General features: G+C 44.7%; 1 protein-coding gene across 1 annotated transcript in view; it reads right to left on the reverse strand.

The window, feature by feature from the left end:
• SORCS3 (sortilin-related VPS10 domain containing receptor 3) overlaps positions 1 to 12434 on the reverse strand; it is a 640372-nt gene that overhangs the window by 434319 nt on the left and 193619 nt on the right. Inside the window, exon 2 of the mRNA XM_010859391.1 lies at positions 8821 to 8888. Within this exon, the coding sequence (XP_010857693.1) occupies positions 8821 to 8888 (68 nt within the window). The remainder of the gene's footprint in view (positions 1 to 8820; positions 8889 to 12434) is intronic.

Consider the following 12434-nt stretch of genomic DNA (forward strand, 5'->3'; position numbering starts at 1 on the left):
ATCCTAAAGGAGATCAGTCCTGGGTGTTCATTGGAAGGACTGATGTTGAAGCTGAAACTCCAATATTTTGGCCACCTGATGCAAAGGACTGACTAATTTGAAAAGACTCTGATGCTCGGAAAGATTGAGGGCAGGAGAAGAAGGGGACGACAGAGGATGACATGGTTGGATGGCATCACCGACTCAATGGACATGGGTTTGGGAGGACTCCAGGAGTTGGTGATGGACAGGGAGGCCTGGCGTGCTGCAATTCATGGGTCGCAAAGAGTCAGACACTGCTGAGCGACTGAACTGAACTGAACTGAATGGAGAAATAAGACGTTTTATATTAAACAGCAAAACAAAATATATGAACCGCATTGATCATCCCTCTAATTCATTCCTAGAACTGCTTTACATCCTCATAGAGTGAGGTGTGATAATAATAAAAATATAAGTACTTCTACAGTAGGGCCACTCATCACAGAATACATTGTGTTTTGCATGTACCTATATATACTTGTATATGCCTGACGCTGTTCCCTGTATGCATTAATCTTATCTTTCAACCAAACTAAATATTCCTTGAAGATAGCAATCATGACATACTTATTCTGCATCCCCCAGCAATGAGCACAGGGATGCTTACATAATGAATGCTCAATTAATATCTGTTCAGTTGAATGCTCTGTGACCAATACAGGAGTTTTCACCAGATTCATTACCACTGAAAACAAACAGAAAAAGACCCCAGTTCTAGAGGGAGGATTTCACAGCCTATATCCACCCAGTCTTCAGGACCTCACATATGAAGAGCCTAGCGAATAGGATGGAAAGCTTTTAATTAACAGCCTAGCCAAAAAAAAGTCATTCCACTCTGCAGTTTTGTTTCCATTAATTCACTCAGATTCAGCAGGAATTCCACTAAGGAATTGGGATGAACAGCTGTAGAGGGAGGGAAGTACATAAATAAATCATGAGTGTCATTAAAATTTGTAAACTAATAACTTCTGGGAAGTCTTGGCAATTATTATCAGGGTTTTCTTGGCAAACAAAAAAATTAATAAATTCAAAGGTCTCCACTTTCTATTAAAAAAAACAGCATCCCCCAGAAAGGTCAGTGACAGAACAATTAGAGGAGAAAATAAATGGTCCAGACAACAGCTTGCAAAGCAGATGAAAAGTCACAGGATTCCCCAGTGGCAGGGGGATAAGACAACTCAATACAAGGAGAGCAACAGGACAAGGCAAGGCTGGGGCTGGGATTGGTTTGGGGCAATTGGAACGTCAGTTCAATTCTTTCAGCTTTTACTTAGTGTAGCCCAAGTGCTGACATTGTAGATCCAGAAACAGAAAGGGCACTGGTCCCTGTTCTGGGCTTCCAGGCTGGGAACACAATGTAAGGATGAGACATTAGTGGGAAGCAGAGGAGAGGCACCCGGCCCAGGGAGGAAGGAGAGGGAAGGTATCCAGGAAGGTGTAGGAAGGTGTCCAGGAGGATGTGCCCAGGAAGTGGGCGCATAAACACCCTAACCAGGGGCCTCTTCATCTGAAGTCCCCTTGTTGTGTGGGCCCTGAGACCAAACACATAGGAGGAAGGGCTGAGAATACTTGTTGCTTTTCCAAGAGCATATTGATTCTCACACTGCCGGGCTGGGGGTGGATGAAATGGAGCGAGAAGGGAAGAGGAAACTGAGGGGAAGTAGCAAACCAGAGGACCATCCACTGCAAAGGATTCCTGGTTCCTCTTATGCCCAGAAAACTTCAAATTTGTTTAGCTCTGTGAGGACCCCTAATCCAATAGGAATTCAAGATGAAAGCTCGTGTGGGGACCTCACACCCAATCAGAAGCTGGCCACTCACAGACCTTTGCCAGAGACTAGTGCTTGGGACGGACCGATGGAAGCTGGGGGATTGCATGCTAGCTCATCTACCTCCGTAAAATGGGACCTTAAAAACAAATTTTTGGAGGAGAGGGCAATGTGTTTATCAATCCAAGTGTTAATGTTTAGGACATGGAGAACTGAGTCCAAGAAGCAATTTGCCAGTCTGAAACATAAATCCCTACCATGACTTATATTCAAAACTAAAGACTCAAAACCTCAAGCAGTGGCTTAATCAGTCTGTTCACAGGGACCACTTTCAAAGAAAAGTGGCCCCTTGCTCCCAAATCAAGGACCAGGAATGCCACCAAGCTCAGCAGAGGGGCATGAAGAAGACACCAAAGCATGTGCTACATGCCACTGTCATAGGAATAAGTGAGAATATGACCAGTCTCTGAATGTATGATGCCTGCACACCATGCAACAATGGTCTATTCTCAGTTGACAATGGAGGAGATGTGAAGACTCTCCGAACAGACCCACAAACTTGAGAGAACAACCTTGTGGTTGCCAAGGGGTAGAAAAAGGAGGGAGGAGGGTGATGGAGTGGGATTTCAGGTTAGCAGATGTAAATTATTATACATAGAATAAACAAGTCATATGTATAGCACGGGGAATTATATTCAATATCCTTTGACAAACCATAATGAAAAAGAGTGTGAAAAAGGAGATATATATACACATATACACATAAAACCAAGTCACTTTGTTATACATTAGAAATTAACCCGACATTATAAATCAACTATACTTCAATTAAAAAAAAGAAAGAAAAAAGAAGAGGGCTGTCTATCCAGTTCCAGGGTTTCCATTTAGGGGATGTGTGTGTTCATGGAAGGAGATCAGGAGCCAGGGAACCCTCTTTATTTTTAATTGGAGGCTAATTAAAATATTGCGGTGGTTTTTGCCTTGCATTCACATGAATCAGCCATGGGTGTACATGTGTCCCCCATCCTGACCCTCCCTCCTACCTCCCTCCCCATCCCATTCCTCAGGTTCATCACAGTGCACCAGCCCTGAGCACCCTGTCTCATGCATCGAACCTGGTCTGGAGATTTATTTCACATATGATAATACACACCTTTCAATGCTATTCTCTCAAATCATCCCATCCTTGCCTTCTCCCACAGAGTCCAAAAGACTGTCTATACATCTGTGTCTCTTTTGCTGTCTCACATATAGGGTCATCGTTAACATCTTTCTAAATTCCATATATATGTGTTAATATACTGTATTGGTGTTTTTCTTCCTGACTTACTTCACTCTGCGTAATAGAGGAGCCAGGCAACACTTTTAGACTTCTTATCCAAGAAACTCAGCCAAAGTGTCTTCCTCTCCCTGAACTCACGTCCTTATCTTTGAAATGAAAAGATGCCGGGGCTCAAGGAGAATGTTTGCTATGATCCTTTCTCACCCCAAGTCTCTTCGACTCTAGGGTCAATAGCCATGATTATTTCAGAATTACCAAGAATCACAGTTCAAAGACCTAGGAGTTCTGGTGACGACTTTTCCATTTCTGTGGACAGATTTCCACAGCCCTCGTTTCATTTTAGACGACCAGAGTTTTAATATGGATCAGGTTAGCCCTTGACATTGCCCATATTCCAAGTAGCATAACATTATAAAATAATTTCCTTCCAGAACAGGTGGAATTTTTTACATTTTGTCCTTTGATGAAACAAACATGCATTTCTATGGTGAAAAAAGTTTCCTGCTCCCCACCCCCACCTCACCCAATGAACTGATAATATTTGAAAGAGAGATTACTAGACCTCTACTGGGCACTATGGTATCCAACAGCCATATTTAACTATTAAACAAACTGTGGCTGCATTTTGTATGTAAACTTGAGATATGCCCTTAAGTGTGAGATACACATTCAGTTTCAAAGACTTACTACAAAAATCTAATGCAAAATTGCCCATTAATAATTTTATTGATTGTCTATTGAAATGATAGTTCTATATAACTAGGTTAAAGAAAATTTATTAATAAAATTAATCTCCACTGTTTCTTTTCACATTATTGACTGCTGGGAAATTATGTGGCTCCTATATATTTCTAATCAGACAGTGCTGGATTAGAGAACATCCATCTCAATTACAGAAGGAATATTTTAGCCTAGAAGTTGAAATCCCAGTCCAACCACTCGAGGGCAATTTTCCCACTCTGAGAACTTCTCCCTCTTCCACTTTCCATATCATCCCAATCTTCTACTCATTAAAAATTATCTTATTCTGGAAGATTCCATGAGTCCACTCTTGCCCAGCATCAGGGCCAGCACACGGGGTGGACTAAGCACAGGCTCAGGGTTCAGTAGGATTCCCCCCACTTCTTAGTTTCACAATCTGGGGCATATTGTTTAACCTCTGCAATGCTCAGTGTTCCCATCTGTAAATTGAGCCCAGTGATACCCGACTCTCAACTTTCTCACAAAAGATAGAACAAGACAGCTTAGGTATAGGAACTCATAGAGAGAAGCAGCTCAAGTTGCAGATCATACGATGACAACTAACTCTTTCCGAGCACCTTCCATGCATAGGTGCTGCAGGGCAGGTATTTTTCAAGGCAGTTGACATAGTTCATTTCAATGAAATTTCAAAACAACTTTATGTGGTAGGTGTGGATATAACCTTCCTGGTACAGATAAGAAAACAGAGGCACAGCGAGGTGAAGGAACGTGTTCAAGATGACTCAGTGGCTCAGGGGAGGAATGTGGACTTGTAACCAGGCCATCAGTCCCAGAGCTTCACTTTTAATTACCTTGATGAGGAGGAAGCTGATTAGATCTGAGCCTCCTGATCTGGACTCATTGCTCCTCCTTGGGTCTGGCCTCTATAAAGTCTGATAGAGTCGATCTCTAGTATCACTCCTGACATATGGACAACCTCCAGGCTTGACACACTATGGATTGAAAACACCCTAAAAACAAATCCCTGGGTCTTTTTAAAAAGTCACTCCCCAGCCTCATTAATTCTACAGGCTTGACACTCCATATGTAAAATGTCCTTTGACTAAAGGATGCCAACAGATGGTTGTGCTAAATGACCAATTTGTGCACCCATTCTTGTGCTGGTGGAGAGAAAATATTTTGACCACCCCCAGTATAATGGCACCTAGGAGTTCCAGAAAGAGTGTCACCAAGGACACACACTACCGCCATGCTACAGACTGCTTTTAAACAGCCTTTTGTCTATTTAGAAGTAGATGGCTTCTGAATTATTAATTCAGTGAGACAAATAATTATGTCATACTGCAACCTGGCAGGGCGCATCATCTTGTCATGACAGCTGCTGCTCCAGGCGCCTCTGCTGTACAGAAAATTGAAGAAGAATCACCAAATTCAATTTCAACTTAGTTAAGCATGTTGGACCAAATCACAGAAATGAAAAGGTGTGTGTTTAATTTAGTTTCTTTTCTGTGCTCACTGTATTAGTAAGGAAGATCATAGTGCTCTAGGCTCTAACTGTAAAATACATCACTAACAGCAGAGAAAAGAGGATAGGGGCACGGATCCTTAGGGATAAGGATAACAATAAGAAGTCAGAAGACACACGGTGAGGGCCCAGGAAGTTGGAAAGTCTCCACAAAGTTTAGGATCAGTCCCTTTTCTCAACTGCCCCCTCTGCAGGGGTTCCTAAGCTGGGCTTTATCTGACCTGTGAACCCTCCGGATAACACAAATACATATTCACATAACGCGTATCCATAGGGAATGCCTATAACATCTACCAGCTTGTTTCAAATCCCTGAAGGGTCACACCATATATACTCTGTTATCTACAGTCTATGCTGAGTAACCCCCATTGGTTTGGCCCCTCCTGTGAACCTGATGAGTCCTCCCACCCTCCTCCCTACCTAATCCAGCACCCAGCTGCTCTCCCTACCTCCTTCCTTGTCCCCTTATCTCCTACAGCCTTGCCTTGCCTGGCCTTTGCCCTGTGCGAGGGACATTTTTCCACCTTCCATTTGCCAAACTGTAGCTCACCCATCACTCCAACAGCCATTCAGAGAATCTTTCTTACAAAATAACATCTCCAACTAGGTAGAAACTGCTATTCCAATTCCCCCTGCCCAGTCAGCATGAGGAACAACATCATAAATCACTGTTCTCCCCTCCCTATCCCCTTGCCAACACCCCGGAAGGTCTGTGGTAATTCCTAGACAGCACGGAATACAACCCTTTGCATGCACTTACAGTTTCCATCCCATGGATCCCTGCCTTAGTCGATTCTTACAAACAAAACTACACAAATACACAGGGTTACAATAATCATTAATTATTACAATTAACTGAGCACTCTCCACATGTAACTGTCGTAAATGTTTGCACATTTAATATTTAATTTAGTCCTTACAGTCCATCCATGAATTTATTCATCAAGCAAACATTTATTAAGTACCTCCTGTGTGCCAGATACTATTTGAGGTATTGAGGATACAGCACTGAAGCAAAATGGAAAAAAAAAAAATTTCTATCTTTACAAGCTTAGATGTTAGTGGATGTAGATTGAACATAAATAAATCAATAAGTAAATATTTAACAGCTAGAGGGTGACAGGTTCCAGGGAGGAAAATGCAGCCCAGTAATGAAATGCCAAGTCCTGAGACAAAGGCCTCACTGATGAGGTGAGCAGAGAGGAAGAAGCTCAGACCCAAGAAAAAGCCAAGTGTAAGGGTCCTGAGGAAGATGCTGGCTTGTCCGAAGAACAGCAAGGACAATGTGGCTGGAACAAAAGTGGGATTTGTACTGTCTCCAATTTACATTCAGAGAAACCGAGATTTACGAGAGCGAAGTCGGTTGAATGGCACTGCCCCTATCAAAATATGTCCTAACCCCCAGAACCCACAACGGAATTATCCTTGAAAGAGCATCTCTGCAGATGTAATTAAACTAAGAATCTGAAAATGAGAGCATCCTGGATTATGGGGCTGGCCCCTAAGTCCACTGGCAAGCGTCCTTCTAAGGGAGAGAAGAGGAGAAGACAGAGAAGGCAATAATGGAGCCCAAGGAATGCTGACAGACACCAGAAGCTGAAGGAGGTGAGGAAGGATTCTCTCTAGAGCCTCCAGAGGGAGGGGGCCCCAAAGACACCTTGATTTCAGACTTCTGGCCTTCAGACTGGAAGAGAACACATGTCTGTAGTTTGCAGCCACTCAATCTGTGGTCCTTGATTCCAGCATCCCCAAAAGCTGATCCAGAGAAGTTAGATAAAGTGCCCAAAGCCACAGAGCTCTTTGGGTGGACAAGCTAGATTTTGAATCCTAGCAATGGGACATCAGGGTGCCCTTAGGGCCATTCGGCCATCTGCTGTCCTTGACACACACTAGTGAATATACTGACTCTTATGTCCATGGGGCACACACTCTATCACTTACTGGGCCTCCAGCATTAAGCATCTGGCCTTGGCTCCTTGGCTTTGCCTGGTTCACCCTTAGAACTACCAAACCTTTCCTGAAATATGATATGGGCTGCCAGGTATAGCTGTCTCTCATTATAAGGACAGGATTCTCTGGCTTATTTCATTATTTGCACCAAGCAGACAGCACTGGAGTCAGGCTTAAAGGATCACCACAGCATCACTGTGATAGGGCCTGAGGGGATGGCTTCTGAGCCTCTCGTTCCCCAGGAGTCCTGTGTGAGTGGAAAGAGGCACGCTTTCATCTACGAGAGGCAGCCTGGTTACTTATACCTCTGCCAATTTCCACTGAGCACCAAATTAGGTTTTGGACATTCTGTGCAAATGAAGGCAAGCCCCGCCGATATGAGCAATTAACCCCTAAATATTTAATAGATGCTGTGACTGCTCCCCTTCCAGGAGAGAGGCTCTGGCTGGTCCTCTGCAAACAGGTCAGATAAAGAAGCGGCCAGGTTCACAGATACTCATGCCCCAGAGCCCTCTGCTCCAAGACTCCAGAGACCCTCAGGACAGGCGCTGAGATGAAAGACACCACCAAGTGAATGGCCTTTTGTGACCGTGTTCTCTCCAGTGTTTACAAATGACAGAGTAAACAGGATAGACACACAGCCCTCTTGAAGCCCACGGATGCAATAAGCAGAGCATGAAGTGCCGACTCAGAGAGGCTGATGAAACTCACTGGGGCCCTGTGTGACTGCCCGCAGCATGGCTGGAATAGTGAACTTGCATGTGAGGAGATGTATGCAAGAGTGAGTGTGTGGTGTCTCCTGTCCAGAGAAACTGTCAGGTTCGTGGCTTCCTTAAAGCCCTCTCTGACTTAACCCACTCACATCCTTCTCCCCATCCCAGCTCCTTGTCAGGGCTGATTTATTCAGCAGGTACAGAGACATAGAGCCTAGGGTTCACAAAAATGCTGTCATTTCTTTTAAAGTCAAAACCAAAGAATGAGCATGTTAGGCTGAAAACAAGTTTTAATATACAATATTAATATATTTGTTTTTACTCCAATGTAGTTGTAAAATATATTTTTAATATTATTTTATGAAAGAAGGAGTCCAGGAAGGCTAGGGACCTCAGAAGTCATCACACAGATCCAATTCTCATGTGTGTCTGTGCCCAGAAGCACAGGCTTCTCAAGAGTCACAGCAAAGGACAATGAGAAACAGTCCTTAGGCTGAGACTCACGCCAAGGCTAGCATCCTTCCTATATCAGGCTCCCTTATCCACAGTCTCCTCTTGCATCAGACATGCTCTGATCTCTCTATCTTTCATTCACATTTGTCGAGCCAAAGGAGACACAGCATGAATGCAGAAGCAACCACAATGCCAAGGAGAATGTGTGACGGGCCCCAAGCAAGATCAGCAGAGTGCTAAGGAATTCACAGATAGAGACCATCATTGCCACCGGGGCATTAAAGTGGGCATCCAGGAAGAGGAGCATCTTCTGCTCCTTTCAAAACATGCTCTCCAGCTGCTCAGTTGGTGCTTCTCACGTGAGCCCAACCAGAGAAGCTAGTGAAGGACCTCTAATCCACTTACCTCCAAAGTGAGCTCTCCGTCACGCTCCCCAGGTTGAAGTCATACAGCTTCGTCAGGATAAGTATAACCTGAGAGAGGGATGCGGAGAAGGGCACAGGAGAGGAATGAGAGGGGGAAAAAAAGAGGAAGTCAACTTTAGTTTGTGCAACAATATTCACTGCATCTCAAATCACCCAGAGGAGGACTTAGAATTTATCCGTTGAGTTGAGGGGTATTATAGGATCAAGCATGGGGGAAAAATTATTAATTTAATGCTACCTCATAACTGGTAGCATTTATTTTAATCCTGACAGTGCTTTGCACTTGAAATAAAACGTGGCAACAGGGATTAACTGGATATCTACACTTGTTTCCCCACATCTGTCCTCCTTCAAGGTCAGGCACAGGCTGGCTAGCTCTGTTCACTCAGATGGCCACCCAGAGATCAGAGGATGGGCTCGCCTTTGATCTAGAGATGACTCTGACTTACGGACATGGACCTAAAAGGGTAAGAAAGAACTGGGCCTGATTCTGTCTGTCTACAGAGGGGTTCAAAGAGATTTCATGTTCCCACCCCACCGCTAGCACCTCACAACCATAAAATCTTGAACAACAGGCAAGCCCAGCTGCCAATGCTCTCTGATGTCGTCTGTCTTTCTCTGTGTCCCATCCATGGAGAAAGCAGACATTAGACTCCACCAGACTCCAGGACCACTTTCCTGACTCCAGTTAAAAGAAACCCAGAAGCTGCACATGAAAAACAGCTGGACAGCCCATAATAGGGTCAGCAGTTTTCTGAAATGAACATCCATTGGCCAGACTACTCCCAGTCCCCTTAAACTTTTACAGCTGAGGACTTGGATCTCAGCCATTTCCCTGCTGCCCCCTCATGCACCTGGACAATGGCTAAGGCACAATCCCATATCTACAAGGATGCAAAGTACATGCACCTGAATCTATTTTAATCAAAACACAGGTGCCTAATATACAGCGCCTGCCTTGCCTGCACACGTGATAATCCAGTTACAGATAATTGTGTTTATCTAAATTTAATGCACAACTCATTTCACTTTTCTCAACTCCTTCCCATTTCACAATTTAACTTCCTTCAGTTCATTTGCACAGCAGCCATTAAACTCTTTCCAAGATAATGGATTTCTGCTACCAAGATAGGACTTTTGCATGCTAGGTATCCATTTAAGATTAAAGAAAAATAATCAGCCATTATATTGAACATTTTTATGGCATTTAACCAACTACAAGACACTCATTTTGAGATTTATTCTCATCCAGCACCCCATGGGGTCGGTCAGCACCATTTCCATCTCTTTTATGTAAACTAAGAAAAAATTAGAGGCAAGGATATGACCCCATTATGGGTCAGAGAGAGTCCCTGAAAAACCTGACTTGGAACCTTCAACTTCTCTGCAAGGTTATGACTAGAGGGTTCTTTAGGTCTCTTCCCAGATTTTGTCCTGTGATGAGGAGTCGTAGGTTGGAAAGAAACAGCCAAGCCAAGAAGAACATCAAAGACACAACTATTTTAAGAACAGTAGAATCTACCAAACCACCTGACCTATTGGTACCAAAAATGCAAGTTTATGTGGTCGACGCACAATGGGGCCAAACATACTAAAATACCAGAGTTTGGAGCAGAGAAAGGTTTACTGCTGGGCCGTGCAAGGAGACAGGTGGCTTATGCCCTAAAAACTCTGAACTCGCTAAAAGCTTTCAGCAAAGCCTAGCTTTTCTGGCAAAGGTGAAGAAAGGGTGTGGTTAGTTGTGGCAAACTTTCTGGTGTTAGATCCTTTGTTCTTGAGGTCAGGTCATGGTCAGGTAACGATGTTCCTGTAAATCTCTACCGAATGTTATTCTCTATTCTGACAAGAAACGGCACAGCTTTTGCCCTCTGAGGTCCCAGTCCTGGCTAAGAGGCAGATCTCAGTTAGCGACGCCCTCAGGGCCAGGTCACCAGACCCTGCCCAGCTTTCATTGCTGAGGGAGCCAGGCACCCATAACCCAACTGGTCGTCTAGCTCCTCAGGCAACCCCAACAGCGGGGGCAGGTCCTAGACTGCATCCAATGTGGACAGCTGCTGCCATTAGGTCGCAGAGGTGGAGATGGGGGAGAGGTTCATGGTCACCTCAAGGCCTGGGATGAGGCCAATGGGTGTCCCCAGCGAGGGCTCTGGAGCCCTGTGGGACACAGCTCCCAGGCTGTTCCCTGGGACCCCCCAGCTTCCCTGCTGACCCCCAACCAGGAGCGCTGGCAGGCACTAACGGAGAAGGCTGGATCCAACTCTTACCTCACTCTCCACCTGACAACCACCATTCCACTGACAGTTGGCTGAATGACCCACTAACAGTCACTCACTGACAACTGGCCACTTGTGGGTGGGGCCCACTGTGGTGCTAACCAATGGCTGAGTAGAACCACCAAGAGTCGCTCATTGACAGTTGCTTGCTTGGGGGAGGGGCAAACTGCAGTGCTGACCAATGGCTAAGCAGGACCTCTAATTGCCACTCTAAGCTCCCACAGGTCTTCTGGTAATTAGATAACTAACCGTTGCCTGGTAATGGGTCTTGAGGTAATGGCAACCAGAAGCAGCCTGGTGCTAAGGGCTGCACACACCCCCACTCTATTACACTATTAGCACAGCACAAAAGCAAGGAGCATGTATCCTATGCAAAGTATTGCACTCCATGCCTTTCCCGTTTGCTTCCTCATTTGTTAAATTCAGGAGCTAATGGAGACAGGACTTGTCCAAACCTTCTCCAACCAAATGCCTAGCAATGTGCCAATAATTCCTATTTGTTAAATCAATTCAAATGCATACACACCAGATTTCTCTTCATTTTACTGCTTTCATTGACTAAATCATTCTTTCACAGTCACTAGGTAAAAACATGAGTGGCTACGTGTAGACCATCCCAAATTCTGGAGAAACTCAAAACTATGTTCTTCTAGAAACGGGTCAGAACCCCCTTTAGTGTCTGCCGGAGCAAGTCAGACTACTTTAGTGTCTTCCGATATCAAGCTTTCTGGGGCACCAAGCAATTTCCTGGAGAAGGCAATGGCACCCACTCCAGTACTCTTGCCTGGAAAATCCCATGGATGGAGGAGCCTGGAAGGCTGCAGTCCATGGGGTCGCTGAGGGTCGGACACGACTGAGCGACTTCATTTTCACTTTTCACTTTCATGCATTGGAGAAGGAAATGGCAACCCATTCCAGTGTTCTTGCCTGGAGAGTCCCAGGGATGGGGAAGCCTGGTGGGCTGCCGTCTATGGGGTCGCACAGAGTTGGACACGACTGAAGTGACTTAGCATAAGCAATTTCCAAAAAGTGCAAAGCCCATAAGGGGAGAAAAAAGAGATGTTGAGGGTTAGAGTCCTACTACTTAATACAAGGTCTAACAAACAACTGGATCTGAGAACCCTTCTAAGAACCCAGAGCTGTTCTCATTCTATCAGCATTTTTACCCAGTGCTTAGACCACAGTGTCAGACTTTATTTTGGGGGACTCCAAAATCACTGCAGATGGTGACTGCAGCCATGAAATTAAAAGACGCTTACTCCTTGGAATGAAAGTTATGACCAACCTAGATAGCATATTCAAAAGCAGAGAGACATTACTT

This window comes from Bison bison, unplaced genomic scaffold (assembly GCF_000754665.1).
Source record: "Bison bison bison isolate TAMUID 2011002044 unplaced genomic scaffold, Bison_UMD1.0 scf7180017864456, whole genome shotgun sequence".
Lineage (NCBI taxonomy): Eukaryota > Metazoa > Chordata > Mammalia > Artiodactyla > Bovidae > Bison > Bison bison.